The sequence below is a fragment of the Medicago sativa genome, chromosome 1 (assembly GCF_051527215.1).
Source record: "Medicago sativa cultivar Bolivia chromosome 1, Bolivia_mono, whole genome shotgun sequence".
Taxonomy (NCBI): domain Eukaryota; kingdom Viridiplantae; phylum Streptophyta; class Magnoliopsida; order Fabales; family Fabaceae; genus Medicago; species Medicago sativa.
The window spans coordinates 94,099,732-94,119,985 of NC_140749.1; the positions used below are offsets into that span (position 1 = coordinate 94,099,732).

A 20,254-nucleotide genomic window follows, 5' to 3' on the forward strand; every position below is an offset into this window, starting at 1 on the left:
TACTTCTTTAAACTTACTTTAATTATTCATAAACTTTTCTCATTGGTATGGACAATGCATAATATATGCAAGGTCCGGGGTTCGAACCCTTACCACCAAAAAAAAAACTTTCCTCATTGAATTTAAAGGCAAATGTCTTATGAATTACCAAGAAATGAAAATATGAGAGTTTCCACAAACATCATCATCGTTAGATATTTCATAAACCAAGGTAGGGTCGGAGCCAGGAATTTAGTTTAGGGGGACTGAAAAATTAAAATTTCAAATGCACAACATATATACAAGGTATTTAAAAAATTATAAGATATATTCAAAATTAATAGATATCCAAAATTATAAGAAATTGTATGGATATAAGAAGGTTGAGTACCTTAATGTTTGTTATAGAATGACAAGACTAAAATGATATTGAATAACACAGAAAAAGAATATGAAACAATGAAAATACAAACTTAGGAGGATGCAATCGCGACCCGTGAGTCATTGACAGTGGCTAAGAGTATACGCACAAAATCGTAGGCATATATTTTACATTTCTATATGAAATTGTAACGAGGAACCATAAAAATGTCAATATACCATATCACATAATGTTCAAAAAAAATATTGAAACCGAAAATCTAATAGCATACTAGTATAGTTTGTTTTTTCTAAAAAAGTTTGCGGGACTGTGGCTTCTGTTGGCCCCCTTCTAGTTCCATCCCAGAACCAAGGGAACTAACAAACTTGTAATTTTTTTTTTAAGAAGCTAAATTAGTCCATCCAAATTGTCACCGGAGTTTAAGAAGCTAAATTAGTCCATCCAAATTGTCACAGGAGAGAATTGAACCTGAGACCTCGAGGAGTAGCACACTCCCAGATCCCAAGCTAATACTAGTAGGCCAACCCAAGTGGTTTAACAAACTTGTATTTAAGAAAGAAAAAAACCTTTTTATTAAAGAAAAATGCCATACGACAATTACTTCATTTAGAAGTGATTGTGGCTCATAAAAGCAAGGGCTTGTTTGCAATTTCATGTGTAATATATCTACCCAATTACACAAGTTTTGGTCCTTCCTTTAGAAGAAAGAAGTAAAACATGGGGGCGTTTGTTAACAGTAAAATCTAATGACCAAGTTACACATAATGAAATGATTAAAAAAAAAAAAACTATTGAAAGATATTTAACTTGAATGTTTTGTCTTCGTAATTGATTCACCACATTATATTATGGTCTCATAATTAGACCCATGTAACTAACCTCAACTACTAGAAAAGGGCTATGGTTGTTGTTGGTGTGTCAAACATCTTATAACATTTTCACTTAGTTTAAGGATTGGTTACACTTACACCCGAAAGATAAATAAAAGAAATAAAAAAAGGACCACCTGAAAAGCTGTTTCTTTTCTCACTTTGTCTGCATTGAAGGATTTCTTTATATTTCAACTGTGATTATTATTTTAAAATACATCTTTAAACTTACTTTAATTATTCATAAACTTTCCTCATTGGATTTAAAGGCAAATGTCTTATAAGTTGCCAAGAAATGAAGACATGTGGGTTTCCACAATCATCATCATTGTTACTCTAGATATTTGATAAAATCAGGGATCTAACAAACTTGTACTTTAAAGTATACTTATTTTATTCAAGAAAAATGGTATATGGCAATTACACATTCATTAGTGGCAAATTGGATGATCATACTTGACAGGTAAGCAATTAAAATTCTATAGCATATTACATGAAAAGACTGGTTCTTTTTTTCTTGTTTGCCACCATTTGAACACATAGCTGAATTTAGTATTCCTTGATAGTATTAGTGAGCATGGTTTTGCATTAGTAGCTTTATTTATGGAAACTGGTCTCCCTTATTCTAGCTAATTTTCTCATTTGATTTCCAAATTTAAGTTTATGCTTTCAGAAGATATTGTAATATGTCTATTTTGCATTTAATAGTTCTAGATAGTATACTTTGTTCCACTACAACAATTTGAGTTATGATGTCCACATTACCCTCTCATTCATTGTGTCTGTACTATGCCTTCCCTGGTAATTCCTTTTTCATGATTGATAAATAATATAATACCATACAAAATCACATTATTGCTCATTAATATCAGATTCAATCAAGTTCCTACTGCATTGTTCATTCCCTGGTTGACAACACTTGGAAGCAGTGAGATTTCCATGCAAGTTATATATAAATGTTTTCTTCTCTTGATCACTTCATTATTCCTTTTATTTTAAAATCTATATGGAAATGATAGATAATAGAATAATAGTGATGATGCCTATCATACACATGTACACAACAACCATAGCCTTTTTCTACTAGGTGTGCTTAGTTACATGGGTCTAATGAGACTATGATATAATGTGGTGAATCCTTTATGAAGATCAAACATTCAACTTAAATATCTTTCAATAGTCTGATGAAATCAAAAGTTGTAAGAAAATGTAATACTCCCTCCGTCCCATATTACTTGACCTAGTTGACTCCGTCACGTATGCCAATGCACAATTTTAAACTTAAATTTCTTTAATAATCTAGTAGAAAAAATTACGAAAATTTGATATTTTGAAAATATTAATCGAGACGAATCTAACAACATCTTATATGCTATATTTTGTTTTTATATATTAGTAGAAAAATAGAGTCAAAGCATGTTACATGAATAGTGCAAATATTCTAAATAGGTCAAGTAATATGGGACGGAGGGAGTATATTTTTAGCCTTTTCATTTACTTTTCCATGTACTATATCCCCCATGCACACCCTTGTGTTAGTTACTAATTGATTCTCTTAATATTGGGTGGAAGGTTTTTGCTTGGAAAGTGGATAGATACATAGTACAATGCTGAGCTTTAATTTTCAAAACAATCATACTTTCAACTCATCATAATGTGGTTGAGGACCAAAATCTAATTATTTGGTAGACAAAGTAACTATTTGGATAAACCACTTAATTTAGCGCTTATAGCATAAACACTTATCATATAAGAGCGCTTATGAATAATATATTTCTAAAACAAAAGATAAATTAAAGTTAAACAATTTTTATAATCTATAAACTATTTTCATAAGCCATCTTGAAGAGTTTATGAAAATAAGCTAAAAATAGCTTATGGACATATCATAAGATGTTTCCGTAAGCTCTCTCAAACAGTCTCACATGTTATCGTAGATAAACTCAAATAAGTCAATTGCTCGAACTTTAATTAAATGTTGACAACCATGAATTTTTATGAAAATTTGTATTAGTGAACTGGATATATCTTTCATCACAAGGTTACTTTCTAATTGGAAAGACAATGCATGAAAAATACAAGACAAGCAAAGCTACTTTTCAAGTTAAAATTTGCTGAGACTTCTTGCAGTGTGCAATTGCTCCTTGGATTGAGTTTTCTATCTCTGAACTTGCACTGTTGCACCTTTTGAGAAGCTGGTGAGTTTGATGACATCCATATGATTTGTTTGAAAGTGAAAATGACGATGAACCAGATATCGAGGAATTTGATGATGACTTGTTTCCTGAAAGAAGTTTGATTCCAACAGAGAATGATCTTCTGTGATGATTACTTCCATCTTCACTGCTCTTTTCTTTGTATCCTCTCATGACAGAAACCGAAGACTGATAGCTTTGCCTTTGAATTTGGCCATATGGATTTTTATTTGCTCCTTGAACATGCTTATTTAAAATTTCCCTTGCTTTTGAAACTGAACCTTCATCAGCAACTTTTGTTGATGAAGCATAGTTTTCATAAGAACAACCAGATTTTCCAAACCAGGACTTGAGATATGCTCTTGAAGCCTTTAATTTGGAACCTAAAGAAGACTGTTTCAGTTTCTTAGTCCATGACTTCTTCTGGTTTTCAACAACGAATCCACTTGTATCCGTTGTGTGGTAGTCGAGGTTATAATACTCCTCGGCATTTAGTTCTCGACTAACTTGACAAGAATCAGATGGTGAAATATTGCAGGACTCAAATGGTGTGCCGGTGATCGGCGTTGTAAAAGTAGTAGTGGCTAATGGAGTGCTATAGAACTCTTCAAAGATATCCTTTTCAACCTCAAAAGGTTTGTGAGGGTTTTGAAGGAGTTTTTCGACCATTTGTAACCGAGGTGGAAGGTGAAGGGGGAGGAGTTTTCCTTTGTAGAAAAGCTCATCAGCTGGTGAAGTTGTTGGCTCTTTCTCTTGAACAATGGAAGACATTTGGAACTCAAACTCTCTAGGATGTTGTGGATGTGAGTTTTCAGAATGATGATTGAAGAATTTTGAGTATGAACTAACTTCCATGTCGATGTAATCATCATCTGAAGGGTCACATGCTAAGAGTGTTTTTGAAGTCATTTTAGCCTTTCAGGTATTTTGAGAATTCTTCCTATGTTTGATAGAAATTAATGGTAGCAGTTGCTGAGGTTTTATTATGAAAAAATGAAGAGTAGTGCTACTTTTAAAAGGGTAGTGTGTACTAATGTACTATATTTAAAAAGTGGTAAACTAGACTTAGTGGTATCATAATTTTATTGCTTTTTAATTTCTTATCTTTTCATTATTGAAGGAGTTTGTCTGCACTGCAAGCATCACAATGTAAAATTAAAACCTGATTGATTTTCTTGTGGGGTGAAGCACTGACCCACAGGACATAAACTTTGTGGTTATTTGTTCTCATTGGCATTGCTAATTTTACAATAATTTTGTTAATGGTACATTAGCAAAAGTCCCATCAATTAGTTTCATCAAGGAATTTCTGATGCAGAGATAATTTGTTATAGGTAAATTTTAATGAATTAGTAGGCATGTTATTTTTTTTAGGGTTTGAACTTTGGATCTCTTGGTTAGTACTTCAACGTCTCTCAACTCATCGACCGAGTTGGCTGCTTCGCACTCCTAGCCATTTATTTGATTTCTTCCTTACAATTTACTATAAGTGAATATATAGAACTCAATGGTTGATAGAACCTTGTAAGAAGGTAAATATTTCAAAAAAATCATTTATTAGTGAGCAACAATTATGTATGTTATTTCAAGCAGAAGAGTGGAAAGAAGACAGGAACCTGTGGGCAGTAAATAGAGTATTTGTCGAGCATAATAGACTCACGACTTATGGTGCATTTTGTTAAAAGTTTGTCTATAAATTTAAGAGCCATTTTGGAATCTTATATATGTCTTATTTGCAAATTCCCATGCAAGCAAATTTGGTTTCTGAATAAGATATTTTTATTATAGCATGCAATTCCGCATTCATTAAAGTCGTTTGGTATAGTTCAATGCATCAAAATTAATCAGATCATCAGAATAAAGGGAAATACACCTGTTGGCTTGGCTGCATTTGATGATGATGATTAAATAATAACAGTAGAACTAATCAACTTCCAAGGATTACACAATTTCCACTTTTTACCGGATTCCTGGTTTTGTTTTTGTTTTAACACACTTTAGTATAACTTGCACACGGTTAAGGTTAGGCCCTGCTTAAACTTTTTGTGTAGACACATACAAAACATGGGATTCTTTTTCAATCTTTTATAATTATTCTGTCTGTGTTTATTGCTGCTAACTTATCTGCTTTTCTGATTAATAATTCCATTTTCAATATTCAAGTACTATAGTAAGTGAATAAAGTATAGTAAATGCACACACTGAATAAAACTGACTTGAGAAATGTCCCGACAAATAATGGTGGGAGGAGTGGACTTAGGCCGGAATGCCTGCAAAGCTCGAGACTTTGGTTTATCATTATTTTTTAACAAATTCCTACCAACTTTGGTTTTTATCTCTTCTCTTCTTTTTTTCAAAGCAAAGCAACAAGGTCCTATCTATTCCTTCTTTTTCTCCCAATATGCAATGTTTGTTTGAGATGCGTTAGCAAACATTCATGGACAACTGCTTAGTGCTTACTGGTCATTCATCTCTTGCATAGACCCTAGTTGTGCTACTCACAAGTTAAAACTTTATTTGAAAGTTATTAACACTTATATTTTGCCTGGAATTTGGTATTATTAAGACTTCTGAAACTCCATCCCTCTCACAACCAATTGAAATTTCATTCCCTTTGCATTTAAAGAAAAGAGTACCGGTAAAATTTAAAATAAGATTAACTCATTTGGATTGGCCTAGTGGTGTTAACTTAAGACTTTGGAGTGTGTTCCTCTCAAGTTCCCAGGTTTGATTTTCCCAGTTGTCAATTTTAGTGGACTAAGTCCATACGAAGCTAAATGGGGCCCCGCAAATGGACGGTGAAATTAGATTCATCGGATTAGTCGGTCCTTATGCCAGATACCGAGTTTTACAACAAAAAAAAAGTACTGGAAATTAGAGAGAAGTAAAATAGGGCACAATCATTTTTATCAAATAAGAGTGGGGAGAGTATAAAACTTGTCTAGTAGTCTGTTTTACGGTTCCTTCCAGGAGCGTATGGCATATTAGCTCGACACAAATCTCATGATAAATAACATTCATCTATGCACCAAACTAATGCTTAGTTTAAAATTTACAGCCATGCTAATCATTACAAATCATTTGATGACTTCGTCTACGTGTTACAAATTCAGTGCTTTACAGGGAAATTAATAAATTATGATCTTTAATCTTTACAGATGCAAAGGCCCGTCTGATCTTGCAAGCTTCATCAACAGCCAACCTATAGCTTACAGATTTATCTAACACTTGCACTTGCTTCATTATAAAATTACAACAGCAAGCATTAATGTCTAAGAACAGATTAATATTAAAAAAATAAAAAGGGCAAGGAACAGAGATTGAACTAATCACTTGTTGCTACCAGATACAAATTCTTTTTCAAGCTCATCAAATTCCCAATCATTAATTTCCTCTGTTGAGTAATCTTGAGTACTAACCTTTCCAAACTCAGATTCAAGCTTGGCTAATTCAGCTTCATGGTCCAATACCTGATCTGATTTGAGTGAAGGTGATTTTGGCTGTTCACCTGTCTCTGTCTTTGAAAACTCGGTACCTCCAACTGAAGCAGAAGGTGAAGGTGTGCCATCTGACTTTTTCTCAGAAGGTAATGTTTCAGTCTTCACAGGTGGGCTCTCTATTTCAAGAACTGGCCTCTCTATAGCCTCAAAATGAGTTCGTAACTTTTCAATGGCATCAAACAGCTCTTTAACTCTCTCTTCATCTTTCCTGGATTTGAACCCGATAAGCAAGTTAAATGGAAATATTGTAGATTAAGAAGAGAGACGGCATTAATTTCTATACGTAGAATCATGACAACCTATGATAAGATGTTCTTAGCAGGGAAGAAAACAAAATGGTTTTAACAGGTATTATTAGGTATGACTCACGACCAGTGAGAAAAGGTTTGAGTTTGATTTAAGACATCAGATTTATTTTGTACTTATATTTTAATCATTTCATATAGCAAAGAAACCCGACATAGTTAGTAAGAAAGAAAATACAAAACCTGGAAATATTTCCCTGTTGAGCATAAAACTGCTGTTTCATGTTATCCACTACACTGAAAGTGGTAATAATCTGAAACAAGAAAACATGGAGAATCATGGACAATGGAGCATACAGCAAGCAACAGATATTGAGGGTCAGACATGAATAGTAAACAACACAAAATTGAACAGTCCAAAATATTAGTACAAAAATACTGCCAACAGCTACAAAAGAGTCCACAATATGACAGGACAGTGTTTCTATGAATTGAAGCCACTGAATTGAAGGGAAAAAAAAAGAACAAATCCAGGATAAAAGTGCAATTTTTCCATTAGGGGAGAAATAATTTGAAAAGGTGCAGATGAACACGCCAGCAATTCAAAATCACTCAAAGTCTCATATTACCTTGGCTTCATAGGTCAAATATTCTTCCTCAAGATTTCTCCTTGGACTTAATACTTGTGAATCCTCAGTATCTGCACTGGTTGTCATTTCTAACCTGTCTCCTCAAGAAAAATTAAGGAAATAGATAAATACATAATAATACATGTATGCATACATTTTAAATGAATTCTAATGTCCAAACACAACATATACACACACACACACACACACACAAACTAGTATCGAAATTGTGAGCAATTTGTACCATCAAAGAAATTGCCAGCTAAAAGTGCCCATGTAAGACAAGATTTAATAAAATGATATTACCTCTGAGTCAAATTCTTGAGGTTCACAACAAATGTTCCAATATGGTTAATACAAGGCTCCAACTCTTTCTGTAGACAAACAGCGTAGGTCATATTACACATAGGAAGAAAAAAAAAACGGAGGGAAACAAAAATGACTCCTGCCATTTTCCACCCATTATCTGAATCAATGAAGGGAAGTAAATACCTGGTAAGTAGTAAGAAGCTGAATGGCCAAGTTCACAAAATAGTCCTCGTGTCTCTCCAATTCATCACTTCACAAAAAAAGCATTATTGAATAATTACTGAGTTGTAAAAAAATAAAGAACAATGGCAGAATAATTATATTCGATATTTCCGGTAGAAAGATACCTGTAGAGACTGAGAATATGTGGTGGTGGTGGTAATAACATGACTCTAAGAGAAACTATTAGGAAAGACTTGGAGATTAATGAGTTGGACCAAATATTGTTTATGATAAAACATTATTGTGTAATTTGAATGATCCATGTAGCCAACCCCACTTAGTGGGACAAGGCTTGGTTGTTGTTGGTAATAACGTGACTACAGTCCCAGTTGGATTTAGTTAGCATCAGACAGACCATCAACGGGAAATTTGTTGGGCTGTGAATAATACTGAGTATATAGGAGGCAGCAAGATGAGAGGAAAATAGTCTTGGGTTGGGGTCATTGGCAATGGAATTAAAAGATATCAGAGCCTTTCCAACACCCTCTGAGAGCTTATACTCTTTTAACAGTCTTGATGATTGGGACAGGAGACAGTGAATAAGATCAATCCTTTTCCTATTATATACATCAATTATTTAACTTTCATGTTTATTCTGCTGAATCAGGTCTATCGGGTGGACTATGGTCACTCCTAATGTAATAAATACTAGTAAACCTAATTTTGTGTATCTAATAAATTTAAAGTATATTCACTCAAAAAACACTCTTACAGATATTAAAACATTCATTACTCAAGTTCAGCATGTTCAATTACATACCTGACCTGCTTCTCATAAATTTCTGTATTTGACTGCTGGAGAACCCAAGTATCTTCCAGAAAGTTGATCCACGTTTTGATGACATCTGATTCTACTCGACATAAGCTAATTGATTTCGTAATTTCATCTTCCTGTCAATCAAGGTCAAATCAAAATATCAAACTGGGCGGTGAGTGTAAAACTGTATTAAGCAGCGTTGATTTAACAGGACACTCCACCAAGAAAAAAGATAATTTCAAACCTTTATCTTCAGATGCTCAACTATCTGATTGTTTGCTTCCTCAAACTGGTCTCTCTCTTCCCTCACGTTCCACAATCGTGCTTGAGCAGCAGCCAAAGAAGTATTAACCTAAAACTCAAATTTAAACTTTGGTTTTTATTAAATTACTTAAGAAACTTTAACTCATGAAAAGTGGTTAAATATTGTGATTGGTTGTTTAGTCCACCGTGTTTTCACCCAAACTCCGTAGGTAACAACTTATTTGGTTCCTCATAGAACAAGACATATCGACAGTATTATTTTTCGTGAAAAAAAAGTGTCATACTATATAGCATTATTCATTAAATTATACTCCCTCCGTTTCATAACGAGTGTCGTTTTAGCAAAAACTATTTGTTTCAGAATGAATATCATTTTTCACTTTTCAATGTAGAATCAATTGATTTTTTCAATTATGCCCTCTAATTATTACTAGTACACTACTCCCAAAGCACTATCTTCTACTTTACATTTATGATGTTTAGATACACACCAATAGTTGAAAGGGTTAATTTAGTAAAAATGAAATGTCTTTTGACTACTTTATTGCATTCCTTAATCTGTGTGTAATAACTTTAACGACACTCATTTTGAAACGGACGGAGTAGTTAAATATCACAAAATATTATAATTGTTTAAACTATTTATAAAGATCACGCACATATAAAGAGAAAAAAGCAATGGAACAGAATCAAAGGTGAGAAGCAATTAGTTAAGTTGAAATGTCAATACTTTTAAATTAAAAGAAGGCTAAATACTTATTTTGGTCCTTTAAGTTTGACAAAAATACCGAGTTAGTCCTTTACGTTTTTTAAGTTTCAAATAGGTCCTTTAAGTTTTTTTAAGTTTCAAATAAGTCCTTTAAGTTGTTAATTTGATGCACCTATTTGAAGTTTTTTAAGTTTTTAAATTTCAAATAGGTCCTTAAAAGGGTAACGGACTTAAAGAACTAACACGGTATATTTTTGTCAGACTTAAAGGACCAAAAGAGGTATTTGGCCTTAAAAGAATAACATGTTTAGCTCCAGAAGGGTGAAATTACTATTACTGAAGGATTAGAGGTTAGTCATTTTATACACAAGATGTACCAAAATCTGTAGAATCTGTAATATCAAAAAAATTGTTATAATAAAAAACCAACAGTTTCTTCATAAAGAAAATGGCTAGTACCTTTTTCAGTTCAGCTTCAAGATTATCTTTTTTCTGTTGGAGTTCAGATATCTCAGCTGTCAGTTCCTGAAAACAAAAGGCAAGAAGAAAACAAAAATCAATTGGAGTCATTGCTCCTATGAACACAAAGTTGACATATTTCTATTTCCACAAAACTTAAATTCATCCCCCACCCCCCGAAAATTTGAACCAATTGAAAGGGATAAAGGTATTAATCTTGCAAAGCAATCCCACCTTCTGCATTATAAGCGAATGAAAAAGAAGGAATACAAGAAAAAGAACACCCAAGTGATGGGTGTAGCGTGAACACATTTGGGGAAAAGCCATCTTGTACAAACTATATCACGGAAAAGATACATATCATGGTAACTTACGTCAATAAACAAACATGTTCCTGTAAGGCATTAAGGATATTCTCCGTTGATTAAATTAAGGAAAATGCTCAATATTACGAAGGCTTGAGAGACGAAACGCAAGAATTGGTTTAAGCTGTGGATTTTGACAATTACAGGGACATGATTTGTGCCAAAGGAGAAAATTACAAATTTAGGCTTCTTCAAAGCAGTGTTGCTATTCGTCTGCCATTCCATTCATACGGTATAACATAACATTCCTCTTAAATTAAACCCTCATTTTCAATACAGTGTTCATTAACGTTGAAGTGATGGATAAAAGAAGAGAAATAATAAGATATTTTCTATATTTTAACAATTACATGACAAGCATAACAATAACAGCCTGGTCATGTACAATCATCAAATCTCATTTGAAATATAACACATCTATGACAGACTAGTGATAATTGACATCATAATGTACTGCTGTTCTGATCAACACATTACCTTCTCCTTTTCACCAGTTTCACCACCTTTAGTCACGCGAACTTTTAATGCCTCCTCTTTTTGTTGTCTGTCAAATTATTGAGATAGAGAAGACATGATTTAGTGTTTGGCATCTGAAGCAAATTATTAAATAAAGAAAAATAAGACCCTGCACGGTTGGTTCCTGGTTTCATCTACATAAGCTGAGCAAAGCACTGGAAACATAAGCACAAGGTAAAATATTCCTCACTTTTTTATTTTAAAAAATGTTTTCACCATTCAGTATTGCCACCGACAGGCCGGATTGACTAGAATTTGACACTGACAGGCAGTATTGCCACAGATGGTACAATTAATTTTTCAATTTCAAGAATTTGCCTCGTTTTTGAGCCAAAAACAATTGAATGTCTCCATAACAGCTCTCAAATTATCTGTTTCGCTGCAGAAGAAACCACCCTCCTCCATCAAAATGGAAAAATTACTGGTCAATTTCACCCATACCCACGTAATGTGGGCAAAAAAATCCATAAGAGGTGAGCTCAAAGATACAAATATTTTCACTAGAAAATGCAAAGATTTCAATAATTTTGTTTGGAGTTGATAGGTGTCCTGCTGTAGCATCACACTGTTTTACGGTGTATATCCGTGTCCATGGAAATCTCAGTTATTTGCATTTAGGAACTTTAAAATTGGATATTGAATAGAGACGAAAATATGGCATTTAGGCGGTGAAATTTTTCCTTAACTTCATCTAAAGCCTAAAGCTATTTGGACTTCTGCTTTAAGTTTTCTAAATTCTAGTAGCTGGTTCGTATATAAGCATTAGTTTGTATAGTAGACTACTTCTAGTAGATGGTTTTCCTTTACTATATAAATGATATAACCTGTTATATATAGGCCAGTGTCCGATTACTCCCAATCTCTCACTAGTTACCCCTGATATCTAATGGCCCGAGATCATTTTAACAATGGCAAGAGAGAATATAGTGTACTATACTCTTCCATTAATAATGAAAGAGATTAAAAAGTATCAATATTGATGACAAGAGGTAATTTAGTTATTGGCTCTAATCATATATGTATATAAGAACCTACACGGGGTGCTATATATAACAAATGGACAAACTAATACTTTACACCACATAGAGATTATGCAAGCAAATAACTAACTTGCTCGTAAGACAGAGTTATGTATGATGTCACAAACACTACATTATTCAAAAGTGAGTCATACTTTACTAGCATATCGACCCAGTTTTAAATAAAACTTAATTGTTCATAAAAAAACTTAAGAAATAAGAAGTTTCAAAGCCAAAAAGCAAAATACAATGATTTCAACAAATATGGTCTCTTGACTATAAAAATTAGGAAAATGTTAACAAGTGCCCTTAACCCTAAGGGCACTTGTTAAGAAGCCTAGAGAAGAACTTTTGTGTTGGGATTGATGCATTCAACACATTGAAATTTGAAAAAGTAATTTTTTCTACATAAAACTTACCAATTATTTCTATTTTAGAGCCTTAACAAGTGCCCTTAGGGAACTTGTTAGCAAGACCCTAAAAATTAATTAAGATAACCAAAATTAAGAGAGAACACTATAACCAAAAATTTCATAGTTTAACATTACCTGTTGTCAGAAATACGCTTTTCAGCTTTTGCAGCAGAGTTAACAAGAGATTCCGTTAAGACCTTCAGCTTGTCAACCTATTTATAAACATGATAATATTGTTATAAATAGAAAATAATAGAAAGACACTACAGAACTACATTCAATACAAATGTGATTGAAAAATATAAACAAAGCATTTCTGAGTCTGACAATATCACCAAATAACCAAAAATGAAATAACCACCATTGCAAGTTCTATTGATCCCACTCCTGCTTACATTAGTTGAGATATCTACTAACGGGATTATCAGTGGTCCCTCCTTAAGACACCTGGTATTTTCGTTGTTCGGCAGTTTGCATACTATTCGGGAGCAAAATATTGGAGGGGATGATAAGGATGAAAATTATAAAATACTGGCTAATGTTTGCTCTGTTTGGATGCTCAGTTATGTCCAACCATTACAACTGACAACTTTTTTTGAAAGGGGAAGGATTGGCAACTAGAGAAGGGTAATTGTGAAAGTTATAAATGGTACAAGCCCCTTTTCATTATGTTTTAGTTTCCATTTTTGAGAGATTCAATTTTTATGATACTAGACTCGAGGTAACCATTCTTGTTTAGATTCCTTCAATCCTTCCTATATTTAGGTTTTCATACAAGATAATACAACTTGCACATCTTGTTCTCCTTTCTCCTATCATTCCAAAAGAAACTCCTACAGAGAGAAAAAAAAAATTGTACCTTTTGGGCATGAACCTCAGGAGAGTCTCCATTGCTTATATTTTTTTTCTTCAGCAATAATCCTTCCAGTCTGGAACAAATTCTAATCTGTCCGAGTGCAACTTTTAAAGCCTGTAAAATGGTTGGCTGGTTAGACTCCTTTTTTTAATTTAAAAACAAGGAAGGGGAGGGGATATATAAATAAAATAACGAAAACTAGACATGTATGTTAAACAAGTCAATCACTCGTTAGTAAAGGTTGATTATCTTCTAATTGCTCACAAAACTCGAAAAATAAGTTCTTGCAATTAAATTCATAATGGATTTTTAAATTCTAAACTCTTAAAGTGAAGAATAAAACTAACAAAATAATTTGAGCAAAAAGGTATGAAAGGCTTGCAGATTAAATTAATGATCAAAACTCTAAGGTTGCAAAATCCAAAACAAAATTTTACTAAGATAAAATGCAATATTTGATAAATGTCAGAATGTTGGGGCAACGGGTGTGAATGGAGAGAGGAGAGTCAAAATCTCCCACAGAATTCAAGAAGCTATGTGGAATTCATAGCCTAGTAACACCTCTTCCTTAAAGAAAATAGGTGGAAAATAAAACCTCGGCAGAAGCACATTGAATGATACAATGTAGTTTTCGTTTTCGAGATTCTTTTATAAGCTATTATTTTAGCTTCTGAAGACAAGCCTATTTTTAGGGTTTTAAGAACTTGAATATTTGTAAACACTTTCTTTAACTAAAAGGGGCTTTTTCTCTTAAGAAGCAAAAGAAAGAGCATAAATAAACAGGACAAAATGTGATACTTAAAATGTCTTATTCCAGAGCTTATTGAGAGGTTAACCCAAATATTATTATCCAATCACATATATTATTATATTAGTCGCACTGCAAAAATTCATTACTGACAAAATAAAGGGCAACAGGAAGAAGGTTACAACAGAACACACCTGTAGGGTTGCTTCTGTTTCCTCAGCAGCTTTATAATCAATTTTATTCACAACCCCCTGTGAAGTTGTTATCTCACTGAGCTTCTTCCTAAGACTAGAGGCTTCAGCATCTATTCTGCAGTCAGAAAGAAAATCAAGATCTAAAGTTAACTAGATTGTAGAACACTTTTCTCATTTTTAGATTATATTGGTAATCATGGATCCGATTGGACAAAAGAGGGCATAATAGCAAAGCAATCTTTCCCTGAATGGACGGCACCGAACCCTTAACAGATGACGTATAGCAGTATGAGTATTGGGTCAAACCACCCCACCCCCACACTGCCACACCCTCCACCCAAACAAGTATCATGTCTAGTTAAACTAATAATAGAGTTGATGTTTATTCATACTAATTATGATATTTTCCTGGGAAACATAACTGTTACCTACCAGTTTCACCTAAATCAATCGTACAGGAGTTTGATGGCAGAGGCGGGTTCAACTACACAACAAAAGCAGTCATAACTGCAATAGAAAACACATTTCCACCCAAAGTTATCACCACAATGCTACCTAATAGGCTAGTACCTACATATTATACTGGTGTCATATAAGATCAAGGTTTAATATCATTCAGATCCTGATGTTCCCTATAGCAACATTGTCCTTACTACAAAAATAGCCACACATGTTATTTAAATGAGTATAGCTTAAAAAATCAATTATGAATCACTGCTGGAGAAAGGATTAATATCAATTTAGTAAACATTTGACACAACACAATCTGCCCACTCTTGGAATGTGAACTCCGGATAAAACCATAAAACTTAGGTGTCTAGCAGAAATGGTATAAAGAAAATGACATCGAAACCCCCCTTGTTTCGTACTGACCTTGCGACATCAGAATTGATTTTCAACCCAGTGATGGCACGTTGTGCAAACTGAAGCAATTCCTCTCGCTTCACCTAAAGAACAAGGTAAACATATAAGAACTTACTAGATGCGTGAATGGCAATGAACACACAAAAAACCCACATCTATATACCTAAGCTCAAAATTCACAAGATAAACTCTAGGAGTTAAAAAACTGTAGTTTAAATTGAACTATAAAATGAAAATATTGATTACCAATGCATCAAAGTTCAAACCTCCAAGTATTTCATGAATTCATAGTTTGACTCAAAAAAATACAACTAACCGAAGAGGGAGGAGAAAACATAGGAAGCATTTACTGCTTAATAAATATCGGTAGACATAAGTGAGGCCCCAATAATCCTTACCAGTACTTCATCTTGGTAGCTTGAAAACGCTGTTGCCAAATCTTGTAAGCTGCTTACTATGGCATTATGAACTTCTTTTCTCCCAGTAAGACAAAGCCTATAGGAATAAGGTTATATTAAAATGGTTTGGACATGTCTATGGTACAGCTGAAATATTAAAAACTTCCACAAAGATGAAGATGAAACTAAAATTCCAATGACGAATACACTTATATAACACAGGTCATATAAATCATGCCAGTAAAATATCACATACATGTTGTTGATTGCAAATCATAATGAGGCCGTTGAAAATGTATAATACTAGTAGACTCACCCAAACATCTCCAGGAGAAGGGAAACCTCTTCCTCGTTTGGAGCTTCAATAATCTGAGGAATAGAAAAAAGTTAACCCTGCGGTTAACCTCCATTATCAGCAATTATAACAAAAGTATACTAATCCAGTATGATTCTTTTACCATTATGAGGATACTACCTTAAAATGATTACATGAAGGTGAAATAACTGTACATCAAAGAAAAATAAAGGAACAAAAAGATATAACCAATTTAATACAAATACCATTTGTGGAATATTAACAAAAAAATTATTAACTCAGTGAAAATATGAAGAAAATAAATCGATTTTTAGATTTAATTTACTAGACATATACAATGTGCCTATGAATATTAGATGCTAATTCCCTCTCCCACACAATCAGGAAGGAAAAAGAAAGTAAAATACATAGATGCATACATTAATAATATAAGTATATATTTAATATTATTATATAACACCCAAACTATCTCGGGATATTACCAAGTTAATGTCATGCCTCACTTCACAAATGTATTGTAAACAAGCTACTCTGTCTGCACCCTTTTTGCCAGGACTTCTTGAAGCACTACGGTAGTAGTAGGTATACAGGTTAAAAAGGGAAAAAATATGCCGTATTGGTTTTGTCCTATATTTCGTGTGTTTGAGAGATAGATCAAGATCAAACATAAGAATTAAACAAACAGTGCATCTTGGTTCCTGTGGGAGGGAAGAACTAAGGTGAACAAACACCACCCATAGGTCTAGTCTATGCACAGAATAAATCATAATTGGTATAACATTATACCAGCGGAAATTCAGCTTTCGGCATTATTGTAGAAAATAATTAACATCACTGAAGCATACCATTGATAGTGTTATACCCTCCAGTGCCTGACTTTGAAGAAAAACATCGCGAAAATTTAGTGGTTCTCCTCCAATATCAGAATCATAATAAAGAACCTGAAAAGAACCAGTAGAATAATGAAAACAAACAGCTAATATAAGATGGATGTCATTGCATTCACGATTTAAAGTACTATGTTAACAAATAAAAAACTGTGTATCAGTTATCTGCAATGATAGACACATAATAGTTTTCACCTGAGAACTGAGGTAACACAATACTTCTTAATACTCCCTTCGCCCCTATTTATATAACACATTGGTACTTTTCTCACATATTAAGAAAAAGTGGTAGTGTATTAATGTGTATGACTGTCACTAAATTGCTCGTTTATGGATGCATTCAATGATTACTTTTCATATTCCAAAACAAATTGGTAGTATAACTAAGAGACATATTTGGAAAAAGAATGATAAATGTATATATGTACTATCAAGAAATTCATAAAGGGTCTTATATTTATGGACAAACAATTGTCACAAAGGGGTCTTATAATTAGGGACAGTGAGAGTAATATATCAATGGGCATGCAAAATGGCTGGTCAAAGGAGGTCTGGCTGATGGAATTCTGACTTTACATGGTATCAAACAAACATTCAAACAGTCCTCTATATTTAATTTATATAACACAACACAGGACACAGAGAAAAAATTAATTGGGAGGAAAAACTGTATCAAACAATCCGATAATTCAGTTATCACCTAAAAGACGGAAAGACCATGCAGCATTTCGGCAAACAGTAGTATTGAGAAAACTGAGAAAGCATTTGTAATCTCCAGAATTAAAAACCGGGATAATAAATTCAATACAGCATAATTTCATATAACCTCCAAAAACTTCGGTAAATTGCAAATTAGTAATACCCTAAAATCAGTACATTATACCAAACTAAAATAAAATGATTGCATGCAAGGAAAGTTTCTAACCAGAGAAGGTCTCTGTGGATTCTCCTTAATATCTTCAACAGCAAGGTGCTGCTCGAGAGTCTTCTCTTTACCTTCAGCCGAAGCTCCCGACAAATTCTCAATCTCTTTAAGAACAACAAGCCATCTCCTAAGCAACTGAACTCTCTCAGGTCCTCGATGCAAGATAGCAGCTTCTTCCAATCTTTTAACTGTCTGAGCAACACTTCTATAGTTTCTAGCTGACTACAAAGTCCACAAAAAAAAAAAAAAAAAAATATCGATTCTCATCGCTCTAATTTCAAAATTCAAAACACTACATGGTAACTTAGCAAATTAATTAGAACTGCATAAACCAGAATTGAATTAAACTAATGTTGCTTAAATTAGGATAATAATTAGGCCTAAAATTGCAATAAAATATTAGGAATGCGGAATTTACAATGCGATCATGAAGGATTTTGGCGCCTTCAGCAACGGCTTGACCGGCGTGTTGAACGACGGTGTCGGCATATTTTTTGACGGTGTTAGTGAGGTTGTTCTTGTTGCCGACCTCGACGGCTTTGTTGACGGCGGATCTTAGCCACGATGACATGGTTTCGATACAGAGGCTTCGTTGAAGTCAACGTTGTTGTGAAAAGAAGAGAGAAATGAAGCGTGCAATGGAAATTAGGGTTTGTGGTTTCGAAATTGGAATGCACGGAATCCTATAGTATCTATCTGTATCTGTTTATCTTTCTTTGCTGTTTGTTTTGCTGAGGATGAAGACGTCGATGAGGCGTTTTTCAGGCACTGGGGATACGACGTCGTTTTCACCTCATTTTTTAACATTTTCTTTTTCAACCTCTCAAAAACAACCTCTAAACCAAAAAATAAACTCTCAAAAACAAAACATTTTATTTTTGCCCAAGTGCATTTTATTTTTGGTCTCTAATTTTATAAAACAAAGACATTTTTATTTTTGAAAGAATATAAAACAAAGACATGTTACTACTAATTTTTAATAGTTCATATAATAGATGATTTTATATAAAATTTACAATAAATAGTGAAGCAATAAATAAAATTCATAAAAAAAAGTTTTGTTAAATAAAAAATATCGATTGAATTCATATATACATTTGTCATTTTAGAGATAAAAATAATTTGAAATATATTTAAATCTTTAAAAAGAAATACGTTAAGTAATAAAAATTATATATATATATATATATGGGATTTGCTAGAACACACCCACTAGTTTTTATGTGGGAGTGTTTTAGCAAGCTACACCTTAAGGTGTATTTAACTACTTTTTAGTTATAACTTGCTAAAACACACCTTCTAAAAAATAAGTGGGTGTATCCTAGCAAATGCCTATAGGAGTTGCTAACATACACCCACTTATTTTTTTAGAAGGTGTGTTTTAGCAACATTCACCTTAAGGTGTATTTAACAACTTTTTAGTTATATCTTTGCTAAAACACACCTTAATAAAAACTAGTGGGTGTATCCTAGCAAACCCCTATATATATATATATGATTTATATTAAAAATTAAACAAGCACGTCCTTTTACGTCATTTTATATTTATCAATCACTTCAACAGCTAATTTTACCAAACACTTTTAATTTTAATAAGTTAATTTTTCAGCTATAATCCATCAGCTATCAGTCATCAGCTATAAGCTAGTTTTTCAGTTATCAACTAGCTTATCAGCTATCAGCTAACTTATAGCTTATTTTTACCAAACACATCCTAAATATTTCTAATGTAATCATTAAATACTCATGTAACATGCACGACTCATCAAATTATATGTTTTAAAATTATTTTTAATTAAAAAAACTCACGTTCACCATTTTTTTTTCTATCATCTTCAAATTTAGAAAAAATTAGCATCTTTTGTCAACAAGAAAAAAAAATTATCTACCCAATGGTAGATCTAGAAAAAAAATTGAGTAGGCCGCCAAAATAAACTATAATATATATAAAAAAAATGTGTTTTCATAAGCGTTACACACAATTTTTTTTTCTGAGAGAGAATAAGCGTCACACACAATGTTGACCATAAAAAAAAAAATTAGATTACATATTTTAAAAATTCAAAATAATCTTTTATGCATTCGAGGGACTTGAAAATGTGATAATAACGTGTATTGAAACAGAGAAGATGGTGGGTCATAAGATAATGGTGTTTAAAAGTCAAGAATGTTTTAGTAATTTCCCTTATAAAAAAAAACTATTTTTTTTGGGTTGGGTGGGTCGTGGCCTACAT

At 33.0% G+C, this 20,254-nt stretch overlaps 2 protein-coding genes across 2 annotated transcripts; both read right to left on the minus strand.

Moving 5' to 3' along the window:
• Nucleotides 1–3,222: 3,222 nt before the first annotated feature.
• On the minus strand, nucleotides 3,223–4,487 carry LOC146959394 (putative membrane-associated kinase regulator 4). Its single transcript, XM_085740931.1, has one exon. It carries the CDS (start codon nucleotides 4,332–4,334, stop codon nucleotides 3,330–3,332), a length of 1,005 nt encoding a protein of 334 aa, XP_085597057.1. The 5' UTR covers nucleotides 4,335–4,487; the 3' UTR covers nucleotides 3,223–3,329.
• A 1,942-nt stretch (nucleotides 4,488–6,429) lies between these two features.
• LOC146959395 (uncharacterized) lies at nucleotides 6,430–18,753 on the minus strand. Its single transcript, XM_085740932.1, has 18 exons — nucleotides 18,439–18,753; nucleotides 18,021–18,242; nucleotides 17,054–17,149; nucleotides 16,209–16,261; nucleotides 15,893–15,989; nucleotides 15,504–15,577; nucleotides 14,631–14,745; nucleotides 13,692–13,802; nucleotides 12,968–13,044; nucleotides 11,362–11,428; nucleotides 10,520–10,585; nucleotides 9,332–9,439; nucleotides 9,091–9,221; nucleotides 8,292–8,358; nucleotides 8,106–8,173; nucleotides 7,800–7,893; nucleotides 7,414–7,484; nucleotides 6,430–7,133 (listed from the first exon to the last, which is right to left on the minus strand). Exons 1-18 carry the CDS (start codon nucleotides 18,589–18,591, stop codon nucleotides 6,755–6,757), a joined length of 2,049 nt encoding a protein of 682 aa, XP_085597058.1. The 5' UTR covers nucleotides 18,592–18,753; the 3' UTR covers nucleotides 6,430–6,754.
• Between the last annotated feature and the right edge of the window lie 1,501 nt (nucleotides 18,754–20,254).